The 27,387-nt window shown below is 31.6% G+C and overlaps 1 protein-coding gene across 18 annotated transcripts in view; it reads left to right on the top strand.

Moving 5' to 3' along the window:
- The window catches only part of LOC101899720 (small conductance calcium-activated potassium channel protein), a 725,164-nt gene that overhangs the window by 694,145 nt on the left and 3,632 nt on the right, over positions 1-27,387 (top strand). For 11 of the 18 annotated variants that reach the window (XM_059119189.1, XM_059119185.1, XM_059119184.1 and 8 more), the window contains 5 exons: positions 3,703-3,830; positions 5,982-6,051; positions 11,148-11,249; positions 11,354-11,529; positions 16,731-17,088. In XM_059119189.1, coding sequence (XP_058975172.1) covers positions 3,703-3,830; positions 5,982-6,051; positions 11,148-11,249; positions 11,354-11,529; positions 16,731-16,920 — 666 coding nt within the window. In that variant the 3' untranslated portion in view covers positions 16,921-17,088. Of the gene's footprint in view, positions 1-3,702; positions 3,831-5,981; positions 6,052-11,147; positions 11,250-11,353; positions 11,530-16,730; positions 17,089-27,387 lie in introns of those variants that run through there. The other 7 variants (XM_059119188.1, XM_059119187.1, XM_059119186.1 and 4 more) reach the window with 5 other exon arrangements.

Here is a 27,387-nt window from a genome sequence, read left to right as displayed (position 1 = left end):
TTTAATTAACAACTACAATAATAATTATTATTAATTATAATTGTATAAAACATGACCATGACAGAGCATATGACCATAACTATGGCCATAACAATGTTAATATTTACCCTGGCAATTATGTCGATGACAGCAAATGTCAAATACATAAACAAACAGAATATATGCAACAAAGATGGTATTTGCACTTAATTGATTATTTATGTCATTTTTTAGTTTGGATTTTTTTTTAAATATTAGAATAAGGCAAATAAAACGTTTAATTCAGATATTAAATTTTGGATATACAGTAGCTCCAAGCGAAACTCGTACAGCTAAAAAGATTTTTTTTATTTTTCTTATAATTTCCAAAAATTAAAATTTACAAAAAATATATTTTTTTACATTTTATTAGTATGCTATGTAACTAATTAAAAAGCCAAAAAACTTAACATTTTTAATACATTTAAAGTAAATAAATATTAAACGAGATCATATTTCAATGCCAAGTCAAACTTCATACACTTCGTATAATTTAAAGTATATCTAGACTTAATATTTTTTAAGCATTCTACTTTTTTACAATTTGTAGCCTATTTGACATACTTTTAACAAGTTTTTCGCAAAAGCTTTGTTCAATTTTTTGCCGTTCTTCCAACAAAGCTTTCTTTAAATCGTCTTTGCAAGATACGGTATGCTGGCGGATTTTTCCGTCGAGATAGCTCCATAAATTCTCTATGGAGTTTATGTCTGGACTCTGGGCTAGTGTAACCATGACGTGGGAACAATTATATAGCAGCCATGACCGCACTTTATAAGTCTGGTGTTTCGCCTCATTGTCTGGATAAAAATAATAATCTTCGCCAAGGCCGAGATTTTCCTTACCTAGCTAGTTTAAAGCTTTCTTCAAATCTTCTTTGCAAGATATGGTATGCTGGCGGATTTCTCCATCGTGATAGCTCCATAAATTCTCTATTGGGTTTATGACTGGACGCTGGTGTATCCAGGACGTGGGGACAATTATATAGCAGTCATGGCCTTACTTTATAAGCCTTGTGTTTCGGATCATTGTCTTGATAAAAATAATAATCTTCGCCAAGGCCGAGCTTTTCCTTACAGAGTGGCAAACTTTCTTTCAAAATGTTAAGATACATAGTCTGATCCATAATACCCTCAATAAAATGCAATACACCAGGTCCAGAGGCTGAAAAGCAAAACCCCACACCATTAGTGACCACCACCATCGTGATTCACTGTAGGCTTTATATTTTCGGCAAGGAGTGATTCATTTGCCTTTCTCCATAAGGTCGGTCTGTCATTTGAACCAAAAAGGTTAAACTCGCTCTCGTTTGTGAACAGCACATTCTTCCAAATTGAAAAAATCTTTTGATATGTGCTCCTTGGCAAATCGCAATCTTACTTCTTGATATCGCAAGCTGATTAGAGATTTATGTCTAGCTCTTCTTCCATTGTAATTCGACTTATGCAATATATTTCTTATTGTTTGATTGCAACCTACATTTCCCAAACCCTTTTCAGCAATTTTGCGAGCTCCGGTGCACTGCACTAAAATGGATTCCTTTTGATCTGCCGTAAAATATACTTCTCATCACTAAGGGAATTTTTTTTTATTATTTGCCGTTTTTGACTTATTTTCTACACATCCATTTGTTTTGAACCATTTTATGATGTACTGTACGAACTGTAGATCGGCTTCTATTAACAATCTCAGATATCTCACTTAGCAATTTATGGTTTTTATAATGGCTAAGTACTAAATTTCTCACTTCAACAGTAATTTGTCCTCGTTGTCTTCCCAGTTTTTATATTTTATTAATATTTACATCAGCAAATTACACAACACGTGGAAATTTTGTGATAAATTACCTTTTAGGGACTTCTCCAAATACCATGGTAGAAAAATACAGATAGATGCATCAACGATTGGGAGCATTGATATGTCAAAAAATTTTAAATATATTTTCAAATATAAGTAGATTTTTTATATGTTTTCTTATACGACTATATTCGGAGGTTATTATAATACGAGTTTTTCAACAATTTTTACAAATTTAAAAAATTTTTCATTCAACATTTTCAATCCCAAAATTTGTTTGACAGTTCATTGTCCCAGCAGCTGTGTCGATGCGTCTACCTATATTCTTCTACCATGTCCAAATACATTTTCCAACAGTCGCATGAAGTTGGATGCAGTTCGAAACAGGGTTGCCGTATAAATGTAAGGGTGTAAGTACATACGAAGCTTGAAGTCATGGCTAGGTATATTTTGTGACTTTTCATAAAGGGATTACAGAGCCGCACTAAAATCCTGCCGTCGTAGTACATTATAATTTGATATTAATATGCCTAGCCATGACTTCAAGCTTTTTATGTACTTGCACCTTAAGCTGTACGAGTTTAGCTTTTGCATAGAAATTTGCTGAGTTTAGAATAAATCATATATTGCATGAAAGAAAATTGTTTGCTAAGAGTACAAGCTTCGTTTGGAGCTACTGTAGAGGCGATTTCCCTTGTTGTTAGAGAATTGCACTAAAGATATATCTTCCTCGTGCCTTTCCTCAAAAATGAACCAAGTCCTCCATCAGAATTCTTTTAGTTTAATTGTTCCTTCAAACTCACTCGTTCCTGCTGCTTCGAAGCTTCGAACGTTCCTTCTCGATCCATAGTTGGACCTTTTGACTTGTCCCATTTCCATACTAAAATTCTTCAAATTTCTTTAGTTACGTCTCCCTTTGGTTGTTGTACTCTTTGTTTTATTAAATTGTGCGACTCGCTATTGATTTCAATTAATTTGTTAAATGAGCCATTAAATAAAACAACGTTCGTCTGCAATGGTCCGTAACAATTTGATTTACAGCCGCAAGGATGGAATGAACACGGTTACGGCCTTTTGTTTTATTTAATTGATTGTTCTGCCAATAAACAAGTTGTGTTCGTTTTTTTTTTTATTATTTAGTTTAAAGCTTGTTTTTCAGCCATTAATAGTTTTGCAAATGTATTTATTTACATATTTTTCCAATTTAAATATTTAAATTGCCATAAGGACAAGTGTAAAAGTATTTCACTGGTCCATTGGAGGGGAGAAACCACGAAATTGTTTAAAGCAGGAAAGATTAGAAAAATGCAATATTTTTAAAATTTTCGAAACTAGATTTGAATATTTTTATTAAGAATGCCATGTAAAGGGTTTGACGTTTTGTCATGGTCATGTTTTCGTTTATTTTTAATTGATTTTCAAAAATTTTTTCTCACTGATACTTTTTAAGCCAATGGCACACATCACTAACAAGGGATCTATAGATCGACTTTCGACCAAAGCATTGGAAACAATAATGATGCGTCAAAATCGATTGCGTTTAGAAGTAGTAATGATTTTTAGTAATAATACATATCACGAAGATCATTACTAGCTTCCGACTTCCCAGTTACTTATCAATAGTTACAAATACTAACATCTTTTTATTAATTTTCTTTTTTTTTTTTTGAAATTCTTCTATTCTTTTGTTTGTTATTTGTGTGAATTTTATGAAATTTTTCCTATTCTTTTCCCATAATAACATATAATTTACAAATCTTTACAAATTAACTAAAAAATCCTGCTCTCCATAACCTAAAAAAAAATTAATTACAAAAAAATTACTCTCCAAAAACCTATATGCGTATGTATGTATTCTACTACTATAAATTTACACATGTATCTTTTAGCTGAAAAATGCTGCGGCGAATGTTCTTCGTGAAACTTGGCTCATTTACAAACATACAAGACTAGTAAAACGGGTTAATCCCGGACGTGTAAGAACCCACCAAAGAAAGTTCCTTCTAGCAATTTATGCGTGAGTATTCATCAACCAAACCAAACCAACCAACCAACAAAAATCAAACAATAAATCAAACTAAAACAGCAAAAAAATACCAATCCTTTCTGCAAAAAAAAATCGAAAAATTACAATGATCCCATCCAAAGAGCAATTAAAGACTTTACTAACCTTCACACCAAAAAAAAAAAACCTAGAAAATGCCAGAGAAATCTACTTCTTCTCAATGCCAACTAACCATTCTAACAACCCAACCAGGTTGCCAACAAATGCTTGAGCTTGTGAGGATATAATTCTGACGTTTAGGCTGCTGCTTGTTTCAAGACCCTTGTTTCCATTCACTGTTGCGATTAAGCCATTGATTCTCACCATGCATGACAAGCAGCCTGTTCTTTTTCTTGCCGGTCAAACTCTTGGCCATGGCAGAAAAACAGCACACGCCCTAGACGACAATGTGTGTGTGTGTGTGTGCGTATACATGTCTGAATAGCTATATGTGTTTGTGTGTATTGTCCTGACCTTGTTACGTCTAGAAAAAGTCACTCTACTGTCTCGGTTTCAAGCACTAGTGTTTATTGACCTACAAATTCAAGGGTAGCCCCCTCCCCAAAAAAAAACTGACCGACTCTGATTGTCCTGATTGCCTGGCAAATCTGTCTAAAACACTTCTTAAGACAAGTGTTTGTGCTAAGAATTTTTGTTCCATTTTATCTCACTCTTTCTCTCTCTCTCTATATATATCTCTCTTTAAGTTAATGCTTTAGTAAATGTAAGTGTTTGCTGTTAGCATGCAGCGTATTTTCTTCTATGTGGAAAAATGCTGCTTATGCTTACCCAAAATTCGGCTAACAGCCACACTTACATTTGTTTGAGAACTCGTTTTACTAGCCTGTAATTCGGTTGTAAAGCCAAATTTACAAAACAAATTTGTGTTGATTAACCAAAGAAAAATAAAATAATTGAAAAACAAAACTACTAACAAAACCATTATCCTTTAAGGCAAAACACAACAAAAAGAAAAGACAAGAAGAGTCGTTAATTTTTTAGAAATTCGTATCTCAAAATAACTTCAAGGAAAAGGTCATGTCAAATGTTTTCCAGCACCTCTTTTATGGAACCCCCCACACCCACAACGAAAAAAAAAAATGATAAGAAAACCGAACAGTTTACTCCCTCACTAGCTACAACTTATTTCACTCTCACTCACATGCAATATCTATCTGTCTTTCTCTCTCCCTCTCTCTCTTTAACTATCAAACTCTTTAAACCTGCAACAAAATTTCTCTGTCTCTTTCTCTCTAGTCTATGTCTGTATTGCTATATCCCAAATCTATCTCTAACCTTCTTTCCATGTCTTTCCCACTCTTTCTATTTCTCTTACACATATCCTTAAAACCTATCCCTCTTTCTCAGAACGAAACCAGTGATCTGTGGAACTGTCACAGGTCTCATAAATGTTTGTACGTCAACTAGTGGTGGACTTACACATGAATGTAAACTCCAATTTTCACTTTGAATATTAGTTTCTCAAAGAGATTTCGTTACAGTTAAGATTGCAGAAACTAAACTCTAGGGAAAACTCTCACAACAACATCAACAAACTAATATGTAGATAGGTCTTGACATAAAGAAAGGAAAACTTTCGACCCTCCCACCCTGGAAGCTAACACAAAACCCCAATTTATATTTTCACATAATTCAACCCAACTCTACAGCACTCTGTTTTTTCAACCCAACTCACCCACTCTCTTTCTCGCTGTTCTCCCATAACTCTACAACGGTCGTTTTCTAAGACCACTTGCCGTTCTATATATTTTTTTTTCTTTAGGTTCATTTTGAGATACGATATTTCTGCAATCTTAACGACGAAATTTAATATTTCCATCGCAAAGTATTTTTCAACCCAAAAATAACCAAACCAAAAAAAAAACAAAACAACTGCTACAGTATTGCGTAGAAAACGTATCAAAAAAATAAGTACACAACTCTACTAACATATTAATCTATGACCATCTTAAACTTATTATTCATAATGGCTTCTTTTTTCGTTTATTTTTTTCGTATTATTTTGGTTTCTTTTCTTTCCAATTCTCGATTTTTTTTTCATTCTTTTGAACTATAAATCTCCACAAAAACGAAAATCGAAACATTCGAAAACATAAAATTTAGGTTACGTAAAGTTAAAATGGATCAACGCAAATTAATGGATAATGCCAATACAATAACCGATATGGCCAAGGTAAGTATAACGTTTGCAATAATTCTAATATTTTTACCTATACCACAAACAATTGTTAATTTTGAAATTCATACAAGGCTAAAAATATATTTCTTGAGGCCGTAAAAAATCTTTAAAATTAAAAATACAGGCAACTAGAAAATTCCTCGTAATTTCATATCGATCGTAGTTGTTGACATTCTCCAGATTCCGATCGATTTGGTGAATTACGAAAATCTCATTATTTACTGTAAATATGGCAACATTTGGGAAATTAATCAAGAATCAAAACAAACCATATGTTTAGAAAACACTAGAGCCGAAAATTGTAAAAAATATTCTGTTTATCGAATGTTTTTTTTTTCCTGGTTAAGAAAGTCAATTTTGTTAACTTTAAATCATGTCGGAGAACTTTTAGAAATCCTTCGGATAACTTGTCCTACTCGAGTGCAGTGTGAGCATTTTAATAACCACTTAAGTTTTTAGTTAAAAATAAAACTTTTGTTTTTAGTTTCAATTCTAACTGAGCAAAGAAGTTTTCCTTTTGGTAAAGGGTAAAATAAGCCTGCATCTTCCAATTTTATCGATACCTCCGATACACAAATTGTCAACAACACTTCGGTTTTTAGCTACTGCTGTTTTTCAAGCTGTTTTGTTTAGCATCTTTGCTTCAGTTTGTCCTTCGTAATGCTTAGCGCAAAAATATGGCTAGAATCAACTACCGACTATCGGTGGGTACAGTTATATGGAAACCGTGGACCATATGAACAAATTGTTGACACCGGTTGTAGAACCCATAATGAACTACATGTATCGAATTTGCAACAAATCTGATAGAAAATGTGACTTACATCATAAAAATACCGAATATCTGGATCTACCATTATATGAGGACTATAGAAAAACCAAATCCCGAATTCGAAAAATTATCAAACCTTACGACTTTCGGGAGATCCGTTATTTGGGCGCTATAGAGATAAACTTGCTTACAACTATGGATACGAATCCACTGTAAACGTGGATTTTTTTAAAGAATTTTTGTAAGGACTGTAAACGTGGATTTTTTTAAAGAATTTTTAAAGGACTATAAACGTGGATTTTTTTAAAGAAATTAAAATGTTTTTATTTAATTTTAAAGGACTAGAAACGTGGATTTTTTAAAGAATTTTTAAAGGACTATAAACGTGGATTTTTTTAATGAATTTTTAAAGGACTATAAACGTGGATTTTTTTAAAGAATTTTTAAAGGACTATAAACGTGGATTTTTTTAAAGAATTTTTAAAGGACTATAAACGTGGATTTTTTTAAAGAATTTTTAAAGGACTATAAACGTGGATTTTTTTAAAGAATTTTTAAAGGACTATAAACGTGGATTTTTTTAAAGAATTTTTAAAGGACTATAAACGTGGATTTTTTTAAAGAATTTTTAAAGGACTATAAACGTGAATTTTTTTAAAGAATTTTTAAAGGACTATAAACGTGGATTTTTTTTAAAGAATTTTTAAAGGACTATAAACGTGGATTTTTTTAAAGAATTTTTAAAGGACTATAAACGTGGATTTTTTTAAAGAATTTTTAAAGGACTATAAACGTGGATTTTTTTAAAGAATTTTTAAAGGACTATAAACGTGGATTTTTTTAAAGAATTTTTAAAGGACTATAAACGTGGATTTTTTAAAGAATTTTTAAAGGACTATAAACGTGGATTTTTTTAAAGAATTTTTAAAGGACTATAAACGTGGATTTTTTTAAAGAATTTTTAAAGGACTATAAACGTGGATTTTTTTAAAGAATTTTTAAAGGACTATAAACGTGGATTTTTTTAAAGAATTTTTAAAGGACTATAAACGTGGATTTTTTTAAAGAATTTTTAAAGGACTATAAACGTGGATTTTTTTAAAGAATTTTTAAAGGACTATAAACGTGGATTTTTTAAAGAATTTTTAAAGGACTATAAACGTGGATTTTTTAAAGAATTTTTAAAGGACTATAAACGTGGATTTTTTAAAGAATTTTTAAAGGACTATAAACGTGGATTTTTTAAAGAATTTTTAAAGGACTATAAACGTGGATTTTTTTAAAGAATTTTTAAAGGACTATAAACGTGGATTTTTTTAAAGAATTTTTAAAGGACTATAAACGTGGATTTTTTTAAAGAATTTTTAAAGGACTATAAACGTGGATTTTTTTAAAGAATTTTTAAAGGACTATAAACGTGGATTTTTTTAAAGAATTTTTAAAGGACTATAAACGTGGATTTTTTTAAAGAATTTTTAAAGGACTATAAACGTGGATTTTTTAAAGAATTTTTAAAGGACTATAAACGTGGATTTTTTTAAAGAATTTTTAAAGGACTATAAACGTGGATTTTTTTAAAGAATTTTTAAAGGACTATAAACGTGGATTTTTTTAAAGAATTTTTAAAGGACTATAAACGTGGATTTTTTTAAAGAATTTTTAAAGGACTATAAACGTGGATTTTTTTAAAGAATTTTTAAAGGACTATAAACGTGGATTTTTTTAAAGAATTTTTAAAGGACTATAAACGTGGATTTTTTTAAAGAATTTTTAAAGGACTATAAACGTGGATTTTTTTAAAGAATTTTTAAAGGACTATAAACGTGGATTTTTTTAAAGAATTTTTAAAGGACTATAAACGTGGATTTTTTTAAAGAATTTTTAAAGGACTATAAACGTGGATTTTTTTAAAGAATTTTTAAAGGACACCTTTTCTGAGCGTTCTTCGTCCAACAACACAAAAACTACCACTGCTGATGTCATCTTACGTTATTTATAGCGACTTATTTCTTTTTTTATTTACTTTACTTTTACTGATATTTCAATGACAAATAAACAAACAACACATGTAAGCAACAACAGCTGTTTCGAACATTGGTTTTATTTACATTCGAAATTGACAAAACCAACTTGGTTTCATGACACCAAATGAAACCAACATTGGTTTACAAAAACGACAATAAGCAAAACCGACATGGTTTCTGTGACAGCCCTGATTTATGTGATTTTTGAAACCAAAACTGTCTACAAATCATCGGAACAGTTTGGATTTATCCCCCGCAGTTATCAGTTTTCGGAAATCGAAACTGGGCTTTGAGGTAGATGGGCTACGTTACCTAATCTTTCGACAGATTCTTTTTTAAATGCCATAACGGGACAAAATTCTTTCGATATTAGTTTACCAAACATTTCTTGAAAGACAACAATTTTGTATGAAGACCTACATTCTGAGAATAACGAACGAAGTTTGTATGTTCGCAAAAAAATTTCACCTTCGATCTTATATTTTATATAATAGTAAATGTCTTCACCCGAAGTGTCTGGAGCAAACCTTCAGGCAAAAAACATTTTCATATCGCGAGCCGTTGACAAGGGTTTTGTTGCCAGCTTGCTATATCTGTGATAAATTGGTTTCCGGTATGGGTGCCCTCGAATAAGTTGGTCTGGTTTTATTGCTCATAAGAAAAGGAACCGATGAACTCGCTTCACTTGCAGGATTAACATAAACTCTTAGGGTTTTTACCACTCCTTTGAGTTGGGGTTGATATACTCGATACACTGGAAGGATTAGATAAACCTACGACAACTTCTACCATGGCGGCTGGTGTCCTTAATTAGAAAAACAAGTAAAAAAGCTGTAAGTTCGGCCGGGCCGATCTTTGAATACCCTCCACCATTTGAAACGATTTTGGCAATTTTTAAAAAAATAAAATCTATTAAAAATTCTGTTAAAATCTTAAAAATATCAAATGTAGCCGTTATATTAGGGTCTATACGACGACGTGGACCTGCATAGGTAACATTGGTCATAAACCATTACAATATTCAAATGCGAAACTTGAATAAAACAAGTAAAAAAGGCTTTGAATACCCTCCACAATTTGGAACGAATTTTTTCTCAAAAACAATTAAATCCGTTAAAAACTCTGTTAAAATCTTAAAAATATTGAATGTGTTATATTAGGGTCTTTACGATGACCTGGACCTGAATAAGTAACATTTGTCATAAGCCATTACAACATAGAAATGCGAAACTTAAAAAATCGGTAACAATGTAGATAAAATCGTCAAAATACCGAATAAAGTGAGTTACCGTTATATAGGGGCTCTACGAAGATATGGACCTGCACAAACAATTTTCTGTCATAGGCTGTAGTATTCATTACGAACTTCATATGCGAAATTCGAAACAATTCCGGTAATAATGTCGCTAAAATCATCAAAATACCGAATATCGGGAGGTAACGTTATACGAAGACGTGGACCTTCATGGCCCATTTTCTGTCCTATGCTGTAGTATCTATTATGAACTTCAAATACCAATTTTGAAACTATTCCGGTAAAAAATGTCGATAAAATTATCAAAATACCACATATGGTACTGTTATATGGGGGCTATACGAAGACATGGACCTACATGATCCATTTTCAATACCAAAAGTCATTCGCAAGCTAGAGTGCTTTCCATAGACGGACAGACAGACGGACATTGCTAAATTGACATGAAATTTCATGCTGAAATGTATATTTCGAGGTGTTACAAACGGAATAACAAACTTTATATACCCTACATAATATAGTGGGGGGTATAAAAAGGGTAAACAATTTGGATTTAATTATTTTTGTGTGTGGTTATCAAACTAGTATAAGATATAGGAGGAACTTCGGGGTTGAGTTCAAGCCAGGGGTAAAAACTGCAGGTTTCAACACCCTTCTATTGTCGAGGCAAGTACTGCTTCGTTGTCCTTACTATAAAATAATATCAAAATAAAACATATTGAAATATTTCTGGGAATTTATACAAAAACTTATACCAAGCATACGTTATGTACTTTTAAGGAAGCTCCGGGAAAGGTTATCTAGGGTTATACTTATACATATCCATATATGAGTTATATTCAATCTAGAGTCATATTCAGAACAAAAATCCAAGTCTATAAATTAATAAATAGAATTTTAAAAAAGCAAAAACATTTTTTTTAACTAACCGCTTCAGTTTCATAGAAATGTGGTATAGGGTTCCTTACTATTCGTTATTAAAAATCGTCTCAAAGAAAATCGCAAAAAATCACTTATAATTTCTTTGTATCCATTATAGACTCAAAATACTGTGTATGAAATAATATCGGACATGTCCAGTCGACAGGATGCCATTGAAGAACGTTTGACCAATCTGGAGGATAAATTACAAGCCTTACAAGTACTGTGTTAATGATATTCATTTTATCTTTTGCTGAACATTGAAGAAATACTAACATATTTTTCTCTCTCTCTTCCACCCGCCATTCTACGTCGACAACAAAGGATCACATGGAAAGTTTGCCAGAGATAATAACAAGATGTTTGAGCCAACATCAGGAACGGGTAGAGCAACGTAAAAATTTCTTACATCCAGATACGGCAGCGGCCCAATCATTGCAACCGCCACACACACCGACGCCGATGTTCAATGCGCCATCAATGCAGTTTCCACATTCAAGGTGGGTACTCAATGCTTTCTCCAACACCAATTCTGGCATAGTTTCGCAACAAATTCAGCAGCAACATCCGCAAATGCATCTTCTTCTTAATAACAACAATACCACTACCACCTCAACCTCCAATCACCAATACCACCACCATATGCTATCTTCCGACACATTGCCATTGATTCCCTGTAAAAAATCCTCGAAATCATTAACTAATTCACAAATGCCTTCGACACCACCACCACTACAACCTCCTGTATCATCCCCGCCACCTCCACCACTGCCCATGCGACACTTTAATGCAAATAGAGCAAATTAAAAGAAAATTCTAAGAAAAAAACATTATCCTGGAAAAAGGTCAAATGGCTCATATCAATGGTATTTATTAGGTAACCTAACCTACAATGTAAAAACAAGTAAATTAAAATTTTTATGAACCATTTTCCTGTAAAGCAAAGAGAAAATAATAATTTCATGCAATCCACCACAAATATATATTTTTTTATTGACGTATATATTTTTTTTTAATTTGTTTGTCTTAATTTTTTTCAAGAAACGTTTTAGAAAAGGTGGTTCCATAGCGAAAACGAAAGATTTTGTAAATAATTCAAAATATATTCCGAGTGTACAAACATTAGGGTAGTTTACACAAATGACTTTCTAATTTTGCTGAGTTTACATTGAAGAAGAGGGGATATTTTTACGGAAGGACGATTTAAATGTGATCATATTCTTAGAAGTCATGACACAAGATCAGTTCAGCTACTATTATTTTAGTGGTATGAGAAAGTATTTTCTTATGTCCCTTCAAAGGTATCACCCACAAGTATAACGAAAAGTTTGGCAACCTTCGAATAAATCTTTCTTGTTTCTCTCTCACAAAGCCGAACATCAGTATCACTTTTCATTTCATGCTTAAAAGGCAGGGGAACACCAACGTCCCATATCACTGAATACCGGGTTTAGTTTTTAACCAATTATACAAAAAAAGTTTACATGGGTCATTTGCATATCTTCTGTACTCTCTGTTTTAGTTGTGTATGTGTACTCAATCAAACATCAGCTAAGCGGCATTCATATACTCTCCTCCTTCGCCAATTTCTTTTTTAAATAATTGTTTATACCCTACACCACAAGGTGGTCAGGGTATTATGTCTTTGTGCATTTGTTTGTAACAGGCAAAAGGAAACGAGATAGACCCATAGTTCCTTTTGATGATCTGCATAGAATCACTTTCTGAGTTGATTTATGCATGTCAGTCCGTCCGTCTGTCCATGTATTCTTGTGAACAAAATGAGATGAAATTGTGCAAGATGAGATGAGATGAAATTGTACAAACAACATTTCTTTGGCCCAAGGACGAACCCTATTGAAATTGGAGATAATCGGTAAAAATTTAGATATAGCTCCCATATATATCTTCGTCCGATTTGCCTATTATTGTGCACCAAACGTGTAATATCAGCCCGAATAGTATGGAATTTTGCACATACAACCAAATTAGGCCTGAAAATAAGTATGCCAAATTTTATCGAAATCGGTTCAGATATAGCTATAGCTCCCATATATATTGTTCATCCGATTTGTTATTTTTGTCCTCCGCAGCCGTAATATGCACTCTGTAACAACAATATTTGGGGAAATATATCAAATGCAGCTCAGAAATTCCTTTGCTAAATTTTATCGAGATCGGTTCAGATTTGGATATAGTTCCCATTTATATTTTTATCCGATTTCAAATTAATTTCGTACCAAATGGGCAATACAAGTCCGAGTTTAATAGATACAAATGCTTCGGCATATTTAGTCCTTTGAATTTTAAATTATAATTATAATCATAGCGTGTATGATTGAATTCTCCCATAAAAACTTTTAATTATTAAGAGGAGCTCAACTAAATTAGCAAAGTGGTGTAGGGTATCATAAAATCGGCCCCGCCCGACTTTAGGACTTTCTTTACTGGTTTAACAATTGAAATATATTAATCTATTTTGCTGGGATAATATTCGTTGTATATATATGGTGTCTTTGGAAAGCTAAAAATTGTAAATCTTGTCAACGTATAGGTATATCTTCCTTATATTTAGCAAGAGTCTTTCAGTCTCATTTGCCCTTTTTCCTTTCCTTGAAGTTTCAAATTTACTTCATTGAAATATCAGCTAAAAATGATTGTTCCAAAATAAAATCCTCGATTTTTAGTATAAATATTCATCTATATTCTCTTCTTCCAAAAACTCAACTACTTAATTTCTGAGATCAAAAATGTGTCAAACACTTACACCTCGATTTAACCATCAAACTTCCGAGAATAATTTATAATAATACAACTTGATAACTTCTCCAATTTATTTGTCAATTCAATTTTTGGTTTATACTTGACATAAATAAATCTTTTTTTTAAAGGATTATGTTCGTTATACATTCCTGATGTCTTTGAAAAGCTGGAAAACTTTCCTTGTTGTAAATCTTGTCTATACATAGTAAATCTTCTTCAAATATAGCTAAAGTCTTTTATGAATTATCTAAGAATTTGTCTTAGGTTTTATTTAATGAAAATAAAAACTATTTATTTCATTTTTCAATCGACGTTTCGTTGGTATTTTCCAAATTCTTCAGGGATATTTTTATAAAATAAATCATTTTTTCGGCAAGTTTCTACATTTAGATTTTGTTACGCGAAGGTTTTTTCACAAACACAACAATTAAACTAATAAATAAATGAAAAAATAGTTAATTTTATTATAAATATCACAGGTGTTGCTTAGGTGCTAAGAATCACAGGTTGTTGGAATACGACTAAAGTCTTCTACGTCTAACCTACAGTTTTTTTCCTTTCTTGGAAATTTCAAGTTTACTTCATTTAAAATGCTTGAAGTATACTCGAAAGTGCTACGTCCCAAATAAAATCATCTTTATTTTCCTGTTCCAATCCAAAAACTCAACTACTTTACGATGAATGTCAATCAAAAATGCTATATTTTTTGGCAATTGTCATCGTTGAATGACTCGTAAAGAATTTTGATACAAAAGTCAGCTAGTGTATAATATTATGAAAACTTTCATCTATCATACCTTCCACACATAAAATTTATACCCTTCGTCCAAGCCCCAGCTATATTATTGAAGTCTACCTTTTCATGTACTGCCTCAAATATAATCGGCATGTTACTTTAAATTCATTGGAACTAATGTGTTAACAAATAAAATACAGAAAAAAACGTTCCCAACTCAATCACTTCTTTGTCCCTTCTGTTTTTATAATAGTGGCACAATAATCGTAGCGATTGCATAAGGTCAGCACTTTCTCTCTATTGACTTTCTAAATATGTTTTTAATAAATTTGATGCCCGTCTTCCTTGTTGATTTATATCAACACTTATAGTGCTTGATATTTCTTTTTTTAACTTCTTCTTCATATTATTTTCCGCACCACTGTGTTTTCAATTGGCACACAGCTGAACAACTGCAACAAATGAAGTCAACTTTAAATAAAAAATGCTGGAGTTTTAACAAATCTGAGAGAATTTGCGTAGAAAAGTTCACGAATGATTGATTCGATTCTGCTCCACAAATTGAACTAGAAAGTGAACTATGAACTAGTTCAATCAAGAACTTAATTAGATTGAGCGCTCAGTGAAATTAACCCTGGTAGAAAAATACAGGTAGTTGCATCGACACAGCTGCTGGAACAATGAACTGTCAAACCAATTCTGAAATTGACCTTTTTTAATGAAAACATTTTCAAATTCTTAAAAATTGTTAAAAAATGAATATCATAACAACCTCAGATTGGCTTCGTATAGGAAAATGTATACAAATCTACTTATTTTTGAAGAATCAAATAAAAAATTTTCACACATCAATGTTCCCAAGCGTTGTTGATGCATCTACCTGTATTCTTCTACCATGGAAATTAACTAAATCTAAGAACTTTTTTTAAGCTAATAACCCCAATAACTGTCGCTATCATCCCGTATATACATAAATGTAAACGTGGTCTGAAAACGTTTAACGAATGAAAAATTGTGAGTTTAACAAATGAAAACGTAAAGAGAAATGTTCCAGTATTAAGACTCTATCAGACGATATGTTTTTTAGACATTTGGTGTCAAAATTGTATATGTCAAAATTGCACACATCGTGTAATACATGGACGACATTTCAGTTGGGCTAATATGTGAGTATTTGAACATACGTACTTTTTCGATCACAGCGAGCCCTATTTTAATTGGAAAAATAAAATTTAATCGAAAGTGTTTTTTTGTTGTGTTAAAATTAAATTTGCGTTAAAAAGTCATCCATACAGTATTATAGTTTTTCTAGAATTTCACAATGTAACAAAAAGAAGTAAAAAACATATGGAAGGGTATGATAGCAAGAGTTATGAGTCATATGTAAAATAACATTTTTGACATACACAGTGATAATAAAATTGACAGCACATGTGTAAAAACCTTATCGTCTGATAGCAACTGTAGGGGTTTTCAATCACAATAGTGGTTTTTCATTGTGTTTACATCAGCCGTTTATAGGCCTTGTAGGTTCGGTGTAAAAGTACCAGTTTAAATCAACCCCTCAAGCACCCGCGCTCTCTTCAAAAATCAAATCAGCATTTTAGAAATAAATTTTCTTCGATACCTTCAATTCATATTTTGAATTATTTACAAAAAAATATCAAAGAAAGGGTATAAGGGAAACCCAATATCGAAACCCCAAAATCATATTCCCCCCACCGGTCCGACATCCAATATCCTTCATATGAAAAAAACTCATCCCATGCATTTGTACATATAAATATTTCGAAACTAAAACTAACATCCCACCATCATCATCCCCCACTCTATCTTCTCCCCTCTTCTATTTTCTATTTGCCACCAAATCATGCCTAAAGTCAATGTAAATAATCAAGCCATGTTTAACTCGAATTCAATTCAAAATGTCGTTTTTTTAACTAAATTTGTATTTTTTTATTCCTTTTTTCATTCTTTCGTTAATCAAAAACAAAAAATGATCAATTAAATCTCAATCAATTAATAACTTGTTGTTCTTGTTGTAAACATCTAATATCGATATTTGTTTTTTTTTGGACAATTAAAATTCAATTAAATGTATGTTGTGTGTGTGTGTGCGTGTCTAATGTCATTTTTAATAAAAAACAAAACAAAAAACAAAAATAAAACCGTCAAAACCAAAATCAAAAAACAATCTCAAAGACCAAACTGCTTTTTGCATAGAAGTGTTCCCTCATCCAATAATGTTGCTGCTACTACATACCATTGGCCAACAAGTCCTATTTTGCCACCTATTTCAAGTAGAACACCACATTTAGTGCCTGACACTCATATGTCATCTAATGGATCTGCAGTTAATAATTACACATCTTCCAATAAGTATGGCAGCTGAATAGAAGACAACCGCTCCACAACTAGTTGTAGCAATGCCAACGCTCACACCGCCAATCACCAACAACAACACCACCAGCAAACGAATGCCAGTGCTGCCAAGGCGAGCAGTGTCTCAACACTACCACCACCTACGAACACACGACGAAGGACCTCCATAGCCGCCATTGTGGACATTGAAATGCTTAATCTGAATCTGACGAGCCAGAGTTATAATATCAACAAGTTCAGGACCAGCAAACACAGCGTTAACAACACCACCATACGTAGTCCAAATTTCAAGCGGAATTCCTCGGCGGCAGCCTCCCTAACACCGGAGTGTTTACACCAACTGCAAATGGTGCAGCAGCAAGAACAACAGCAACAACAACACCAGCAGCATCAGGTAATACATATGCCGCTGGCGCCCCATCATGCTGAACCATTGTACTCCGGTAGCTATGGTGGCCAGCAAACACCACCAGCCATGTGCCATCAATCCGTTGCCGGGGAGCCTCTGCGCATCATTGAAACGGTTATTGCAGAAGATGCCGAAACGAATGCCAATACCCCAGAATCTTTGGCAGAGTCATCACCACCCCTACCCATGGCTGTAACAGAGGCCGTTGCCACCACCACCACGAGCAGTTCTGCATCAACCTCTTCTCTGTCGATTTATACCGCTTTGCCGCAATCGTTTTCCTTTTCACCGCCCGGCACCATGACCACCGATGCAACAACTTCATTTATGACCGCATCGGCTTCGGTGCCCACCTCCGTATCGGCAGCATCTTCAAATACCTCATGTAGCAATAAATTCACAAGGAAACGTGAACGGGTCTGTAACAGCAACTCAAGTAGTACCCTATCAAAATTGGCCAATTGTAAATCGTTTTCTAAATAGGAAGAGGTTATATCTAGCGCCATAGGTGGCTAATGGTTAAGAGGACAATGTGTGTGTGTGTGATTCAGCATGGATGTGTGTCTGTGCGTGTGTGTGTGTGGAGATGTGTGCGTCAATGCTAAAACAAAAGTGGATGCGAATGTAGAAATAGTAATAAAACACACAACAACAATAATAATTACAACAAAAACACATATAGAACGTAAATAAGAAAAACAAATACTACGACTCTAGAAAATAGTTAACACAAACTCCTTAATAACAAAAAAATCCCCTCAAAATCTCCCTGAAATCCCCAACAGAAATTATTTTAAATTTCCAAACTTCTAAACCCTTCAAAAAATTCTCTAAATACCCCATAAGTCCGAAGAACTTAATGATTTCCCTTAAAAATCCAAGTCTCCATAAATCCCCAAAACTCCCATAAAATTCCCCGATTTTCCCCTTTAAATTCCCTTAACTTCCCCATTTTTCCCAAAAAATAAAGAAATCTCCCATGAAAAATAAAACAATTAGTTTTAAATAATTATAAATTAAGAACAAAAACAAAACTACTATTAAAAATTAAACAAATAATTATATACACATATAAATCTAATTAAGTAATTAGTAAATGTAAATATATAAATTCTATATATAAGAGACCTATGTGCCCCATTCTAAACAAAACCAAAAAAAAAACAACAAAAAAGAAACACCCATTAATTACAACACGATAGTTAACGTAAACAAATACCCTGAAGATCCAATCCTACATTGAAATCCCCCGAAACCTAAATCGCAATAAAAGAAAATCCCTTCCAAAATTAAACACACATACATAAATATTAAGGAGTTTGTTAGAATATTGTACAAAAAAAAATTAAATAAATCTAATAATAATTAAAATTAAAATAAATACATAATTATTACATATTTGTTTTTTTATATACAAATATGTAATGCTGTACATTTTACACATAAGGGTGTGTCTGAGTGTGTAAGTGTTTTAAGTGTCATATATGTGTGTGTATGAATGTTTTATTATACATATATATATGAATGTATGTTTGTGTATATGTACATCAATGATGAATGATTGAACGAATGGTAATATGAATCTATACATGACATATGACATATATACCAATTTACCCATGTAAAGTGAAAGGGATGTCGAAAAGAACAGGGAAATTTTAGGGGGGAAAGGAATAAGAAGAAAAATTGACATTTACCTCATTTAACTCCCTACCCTTCCAAAGAATCTCTTTTTTAACGTAAATTTCCCTTAGTCTGTTTTACGACATATAAATAAATGGAGAATAAATATATACATATATACGAAAAATCATGGCAGAATTAAGAAGGTAAAGTCATGCTATCAAATATTTACAATTTTTTTTTTCAAAATTATTCATTGTCAAAATTTATATTTATAAATCCATTGTATACACAGAATTTATTCAGAGAAATTTGACAAGGTAAATTACAGAAAATGCGGAGACGGATATCTGAAATGACTTTACCTTCTTAATTTCAGCATGAGAAAAATACACACACAAAATATATTAACACCGTATTCAGAGATGGAAACGCGTCGTTTATATTTTGTTTACATATAAAATACATAAAATGATAATTGACCAATCACAATAAATCTGACCATATAAAAGATACCTTCAATCCACTCTTCAGGGTTAGTCCGGGTAGAGTGTATGCATGGCAGAAGAATACAGGTAGATGCATCAAAGCTTTGGAGCATTGATATGTCAAAAAAATTTAAATATTTTTTCAAATAAAAGTAGATATGTATATGTTTTCTTATACGACGTCATTCGGTGGTTATTATAATTCGCGGTTTTCAACAATTTTCACAAATTTAAATAATTTTTCATTCATGATTTTCAATTCCAAAAATAGTTTGACAGTTCATTGTCCCAGCAGCTTTGTCAATGCGTCTATCTATATTCTTCTACCATGAGTGTATATAAAAGTACTTTTAGATTGTCAATGCCCTTGATTATTACTTATCTTGTAAAAATACGATTACGTACAGGGACATACCTTAAATTTATTGTGATTGGTTACTGTCGCGGATAACACACATTCAAATGAGAGTGGGAAGCTATCAAACTCTAGTCAGCATTCAGGGCAGCCATGGCTCGAAAAAGCCATAAGTAATTCTGTGCATTAAAACTGGGTTACGTCAAATAAAATTTACTAAATTCTAGTTTTGACGTATACGCAATGGAAATGACAATCGAAAGTTGCTATATTTTGTATATGTAAACAAGCTAAAAAATTAATCAACAAAAAGTCTCATTGAATGTGCGCCATCTATATTTCAATTCAATCACGATCATTAAATCCCATGGTAGAAGAATACAGGTAGATGCATCAACTAAAGAACATAAAGAACTAGAGAAGATAGATATGTTAAATGTTTTTCAAAAATAAGTAGGTTTTCATAGTTTTTCTTACAATCGTAGGTTGTTAAAGTATGAATTTTTCAACAATTTTAACGAATTTGAACAACATTTAATTCAAAATTTTCAGTTTCAAAACTGGTTTGACAGTTCATTGTCACATTCGATGCGACTACTTGAATTCTTCTACCATGCGTCATGCTTTAAACTTTAGTCAAGATGCAGGTTTGTCATCGATTGGAAAACCACGTTTACACATACGAAATTCTCTAGATTTGAAGTGTTTTACCTCTAATGAAAGCTACTAGATTGTAGATTTAACGTAAAAGCAGATAACAGCTGAAAGTTTCTATATTTTGGATTTGTAAAAATGCTAAATGGTTCATCTGGGAGAGTATCGTTTAAAGCCGATCCATGACATCCAAAACCATTTAATCCACACAAAAGGCATGCCACAAGTAAGAGCCCCAGACACCGACACTTAAATTGAGCGTTTCACGAGAAACCGTCATTTATTTTACATGTTCAAGTACGTTTACTTAAATCGAATGAAATTCGACTATCAATTCCATTGCGTTTACGTAAAATCCATTAGATTTCATATACGTAACGGTATTGACAATGGAAATCAACCGGATTTGTCATGTTTGTATGACGTTTTCGATGTAAACAATGAGTAATCACTATAAATTAACAACAGAAAACAGATGTTAAATTTACTGTGATTGGTCAATATGTAAACAAGCTATTATTAACATGGAAAACGTTTCCCTAAAACTCGTTATTTAGATTGTCAATTCCTTTGATTAAACGTCAAGCAGACATAAAGCTCGTTTATAAAAAAATTAATTTGCGTAAACGTCAAATTTTAAATCCAGGCGTTTTAGGAACCCTATCATTTAACAGCTGATCAAAAAAACATGCAAATGTTTTGCTATTTTTTCATATGGACACACTTATTCTACTGCAAGAAGTTAATGAGTAAATTTGACGTATAATCAGAGAAATTGACAATCTAAATAACGCGTTGTACACGTTCAATGTAAAAATAAATGTAGACTCGCAAGGAGTTACAAATCCATTTTCATTGCTCTGAAATTTGACAAGGTAAATTGCAGAAAATCCTAAGATGGTTATCCTTATTTGTAATGACTTAACCTTCTTAATTTTACTATGCATAAACTCATATATATATATACCAAAAATGTTTAAAAAAAAGCTTAATTAGGATTGTCAATTGCTTGGACTAAACGTCAAATAAATTACGAGTCTTTGTAAAATACATAATTTATAAATAAATCCACTTTACCATACAATATAAATAAACAAAAACACTAGCTTTTCCTTGATGATTTTGCAATTGTCAGGACAATAAATAAATGACCCGTTTTTTTTTTTTTTGTAAACACAGAAATGCTACCAGACACATACCCCATTGACATACGAATTTTTTGAAGTGACTAATTTTTTGAGATTATGTCCTATTTACATAGAATTGGTTTTCATAAAACGCGATATTTAGATTGACAAACATCGTATATTCGTAAGACGTTTAATTTAGGTTAAGTCAATTGCCACTTTGAACGAGGTACAATTTTCTATGTAAATGTGCTTTTAAATAATTCTGACAGATGGTAGGCATAACTTCAGGGTTGTATCGTGGCAAAACTCTACTTACCGCTTTACTACTCCACTTAGCGCTGTAGATCGTTTTCGATCATTGGAATCACAGTATGAAAGATAAACCAACTAAACTAATCCATACAAAAACAAATTTTGACATTTCGTCTGGTAACTGGTAACCAAATATGCAGTATAATTCTATATTATATTATTTTTACAATTTTTAATTATGCAATAATTTCATACACGAAATATTAGTAAAACTTGTAGTCATAATGAAAATAACCCACACAAAGATGTCGTTCTCTTTACTACTTATTATTAGCTATATTTGATCGTTTAAAAAAAGTAGCAAAACATACGAAATGTCAAAACTTGTTTACGTTTTGATTGGTGCTTATATAACTTTTGAAGTGCGATTCCAGTCACAATAAGCGATTTGACAACTTGCCTACATTAAGGAGCATTAAACAGTTAAGTGTAAAACAATCCAAATCTTAAATCGTGACTTCGGCGTGCAACACTGTTGCCAGTTTTTTGTTTTTTTGCTGAACGAAACTTGAAAATACAACACTGTTGTCAGTTACAAGTGGCAACACGAAATCACGATATAAAGATGAGAGTTTGTCAAAGGATGACTTAAGTCATCGACAGGCTTCTTCATATAAGAGCAAAGGAGATTTAAGTTGATTTAGTTCGATTTTGACACTACGCTACCTTGTTCTTTTCCGAAGAATCTAGCCGATGACTTAAGCCAGTCAAAAAAGCGTTTTATATATTCTCTCCTAATGTTTGATCTGTTTAATCTTTGCTGTAAAGGGGCTAGCAGACGATATATTTTTACATATGTAGACGTTGCACACATAGTGTGATACATTGACGAAATTTCAGTTGCAAATTTTAAAAACCAGATAAAATGTAAAAATTTGTTTACAATTTTTGGCTATTTGTTTATCTTTTGTTCTGTGATTTCAATCACAATAATGAATTTTCACATTGTTGTTTGGTAGTCAGCTGGCTTGACAAAGGAGGCGTTATTCTTGATCCATGATACACATCATGGTAAAAGAATACAGGTAGATGCATCATCGCTTGGGAATATATATGTCAAAAATTTTAAAATATTTTTTTTTTAATACAAGTAGATTTTTATATTTTCTTATACGACACCAATCGGAGGCTGTCATGATATGCGTTTTTTAACAATTTTTGCATATTTGAATAAATTTCCATTTAATATTTTCAATTTCGAAATTGGTTTGACATTTCATTGTCCCAGCAGCTATGTCGATGTTAATCTGTATTTTTCTACCATGGTAGAAGAATATAGGTAGCTGCATCAACGCTTGGGAACATTTTTAAAATGTTTTATCAAAAATAATTTTTTTTGAATGTGTTCTTATACGACGCAATTCGGAGTTAGGTATTATACACATTTTTGAACATTTTTTTACAAATTTCAATAGTTTTTCATTCAACATTTTCAATTCCAAAATCGGATTTACATTTCATTGTCCCAGCAGCTGTGTCGATGCGACTACCTGTATTCTTCTACCATGGTACATATGTACTTTTTCGATCACGAGCCCTATTTTGATCACACGAACCAAAACGAAATGTCAAAATTTGTTTACTTCTTGTTACTGTTTGTTTATCTTTTATACATACTGTGATTTCAATCACTATAAGTGTTTTGACAACTCGTCTAGATGATCAGCTGTGGAGTACGAATTGATTATGCATTGGTTGTCAGTTTCTGATTGGTCGAAATAGTGACTTTGAAGGATTGCCATTTAATTTTTAAATTTAATTAGTTTTCTTTCAATTATTGTGCCATGAGTGTGACCAGTGTGAACAACCTATAAATTATTTTACAAATTCATAATAATAATTTTGACCGCAAATACTGATTAAACAAACATATGTATATGCCTCTCAGAAGTTCGCATGTATGTATTATCATATGCATGTCTTCATAAATGCCATGTATGAATGAATGTAGGCCGTGTGATTGATTTGTGTGAATGCCGAATAATAAGCTAAAACAGTAACAACAAAAACACATGTATTTATACAAGAATTAATAATAACATTTAGATTATGTTAAATAAATAAAGAAAAGAACTACAACAAAAAATGCCACAAACCAAACACAAATAATTAATTAGAAATGTGGTTTGCAAATTTAAAAACAAAACAGAAATATAAATGAGAAATATATTTTAAATTTCCCCCTTTTAAGTTTCAAAATAATTAGAAAATTAAATCCAAAGAAAACTGTTAATTTTTAAAAGAAACAAGAAAAAAAACCAAACATGATTATTCTAAAATATTTATAATTAATATGATTTAATGCGAAAAGAAGAAACTGTTTATCATTACTGTTATTGACAATTAATTATATTATTGTATATTATTATGTATTTATGTTATAAACTATACAATTTATTTATAACAAAAAAGATAAAACAAACAAAACGGAAACAAAATAAAATGTATAAAAAAAGACTTGCATACATATAAAATTTACAAAACAAATATAAGGTAATAATAAAATAGAATTTAAACAAACATAAATCCGTTTCTCAACAATAAAATAATTGCATAAACAATAACAACAAAAAATGATGAAAAACAATGTTTTAGAAAAATTCCCTCCCCCCTCGAACAAAGGCTTCTTCTAAAATCCTTACAAAGAAACGAAAATCTATACAACTAAAAATGCAATAAAAATAATAGTTTATAAACACAACAACAACAATAAATTACATACACACACAAAACCAAAAAGGCTCTGTAAATATTAAATTAAAAAAAATGTTATTTATAAATAAAAAATGCTGTTTATTATGTTATTATGAAATTATGTTGTTTTTCCCTTTATCACTGTATTCTGTCACTCGCTCTCTTTCTCTCTCTTCTACTTTACCACACGTTCTCTCTACTCCTTTAGGTAAATAGTAAATAAATATATAATTTTTTAGGGTACCATTTGTTCTCTTTTTAATATAATTTGGTTTTATGTTTGACAATTGGTATAAATATGGGACAAGGCTTCACACTCAAAAGAGCTTTAAAGTACGTTTACATACAAGGGTTTATCCTGGTTAATTGACCAATCACAATAATTTAGGAAAACATTCGTTAAAATAATGCCGATTGGTCAATTGCTACTGTTAAGCCGAGTAAAGATTTTGCATTGCTTTCACACTTCGATGATATTTTGCTAAAAATCTAATTCTTTCCTAAATTTATAAGAATAAGGCCATGTTTACATTTTCGATCTTTACCTATATAATAATGTACATTATCGTGATTGATTAAAGTTTAAACATTTACCCTGTTTAAATAGATCAGACAGATAAATAAACTAAAACATAATTATATTTAAACTAATTATGCAATCACTTAGGAACTGGACGATGGCGAATTTGTCTTTAAGGTTTTTTTATTTAATTACAAAAATGGGTTTCATTTTCAAAAAGAATTTTCCGTTTCCTTCAAATAATATCCACTGGATTTATGAATACAATTTATGTGACGTATACGCTATGGAATTGACATTTGAAATCAAGCGGGTTTAGTAGTCTAAACGTGCTTCACATTCTCTAATTGGGTAATAGCGCGTTTACATACAAATCGTTACCAGCGTTAACGGTTATAATTGACCAATCACAAGTTTTCGTAAACATTTCTTTGTCGAAAAAATAGAAACATTTGAGTATTCCTGAGACCCCGAAGGAAGAGAAAAACAAACTAATTTGACATTGCAGAATTAAGAAGGTAAAGTCATATCAAATAAGATTACCCGTCTCTGCATTTGCTGTAATTGATCTTGTCAAATTTCACTACATAAAAAATAGGTTACCAAATGAATAAAGTTTAAACATATGATTGCATGGATGCACCTTGTTAATTCTACCATGGAATAATGGAGCAGAAAATAAGCAAAATAAAAGTTGATCCATCGATAATTTTGCACGTGTTTTTACAATTATCGGCTCGGCTTCGCCATAAAGACAAATATGGTATTTAGACAATTAATAAAGGCTTTATCAGACTAATTGTTTTTTTTTTTTACATATGTAGTGTCAAATTTTCCACATGTAAAAGTTGCACATATCGTGTGATACATTGAGGACATTTCAGTTGTGAAATACATGACTAAAGTACATATCATGGTAGAAGAATACAGGTACATGCATGAACGCTTGGGAACATCGATATGTCACAAGTTTTAAAATGTTTTTTTTTTTTTTTTTCAAAAATAAGTAGATTTTTATAAGTTTTATTATACAATATCAGTACATATTGATCTTATACAATATCAATATGTACTTTTTCGATCACAGCGATCCATCGGAATTTAATAGTTACAATTTGGGGTAAAAATTCATCCCTAAAGTATTATAATTTTTTTATAAAGAGACACTATATTCACAATGTAATGAAAAGAAAATAAAAAACATATGCAAGGGTGTGACAGTAAGAAATATGAGTCGTATGTAAAATGCCCATTTTGAGATAAACACGGAAATACACATGGATAATAAAAGTGACAACACATACGTAAAATCCTTATCGTTTGATAGCAGCTTAAGTAAACTCTATTGTTCTGTCTTTTGTAAAGTCAGGGTCAATTGCTCTATTAGACGGAATGCATTTTTTACATATGTGCGTCAAATGTGTAAAAATTCCAAATATCGTGTGATACATGGCCGTCATTTCCGTTGTGAAAAACATTAGTAAAGTTCACATAATGACCTAGTTATAAGGTCCCCATTCCAATTCACCTGACTACCCAATTTAATGCCAAAATGCATTATGATAAGACAACACAATATAAACAAATATCCAACAAAGTATAAACATATATATAATATAATAACAAGGTAGAGTTAATAAAAAACATATGCGAGTGTATGATAACAAACATTAAGAGTCGTATGTAAATGGAAATTTTGACACATAAATTGAATTACACATATGTACAAAAACATTCGGTATAATAGAGACCTAGCCCGACTATAGATTTGTATGTTTATATTTTATAGGATTTAGTAAACCCAGTGGATTTAAAGCAAACAAATACTTATAATGAAAATCCTTGAATGAAAAGTTATTGAAATTTGTAAAAAATTTTGAAAAATACATATCATAACAACCTCCGATTTGCGTCGCATAAGAAAACATATATTTTTGACCAAGCATTTCAAAAAGTTTTGACATATAAATGTTCCCAAGTGTTGATGCATCTACCTGTATGTTTCTACCATGATAGGGGCCTAACACGAAAAAAAGGTCTTATGTAAACATACTATAGTTTTTTGCCGGGTTAACCTACTTTATGAAGTTATATTAGAAGTATATGTATATTTTGAAAATTCGGGGGAAATCAGATGACCTTACAGACGGGCTATGAACACATGTGTTTACATGAATACTACGCCAATTCTAAGTTGAACAAAACAGAACTTGGACATTTGCAAGAAATTATTACTTCTTTTTTATTGTCATGATGAAAAGTTACCATGGTAGGGATGGTGAGTATTTATTT

Source organism: Musca domestica, unplaced genomic scaffold, assembly GCF_030504385.1.
Source record: "Musca domestica strain aabys unplaced genomic scaffold, Musca_domestica.polishedcontigs.V.1.1 14, whole genome shotgun sequence".
NCBI classification, from domain to species: domain Eukaryota; kingdom Metazoa; phylum Arthropoda; class Insecta; order Diptera; family Muscidae; genus Musca; species Musca domestica.
Note: the sequence above shows the minus strand (reverse complement) of the source record. Positions and strands in the feature narration are given on the sequence as shown.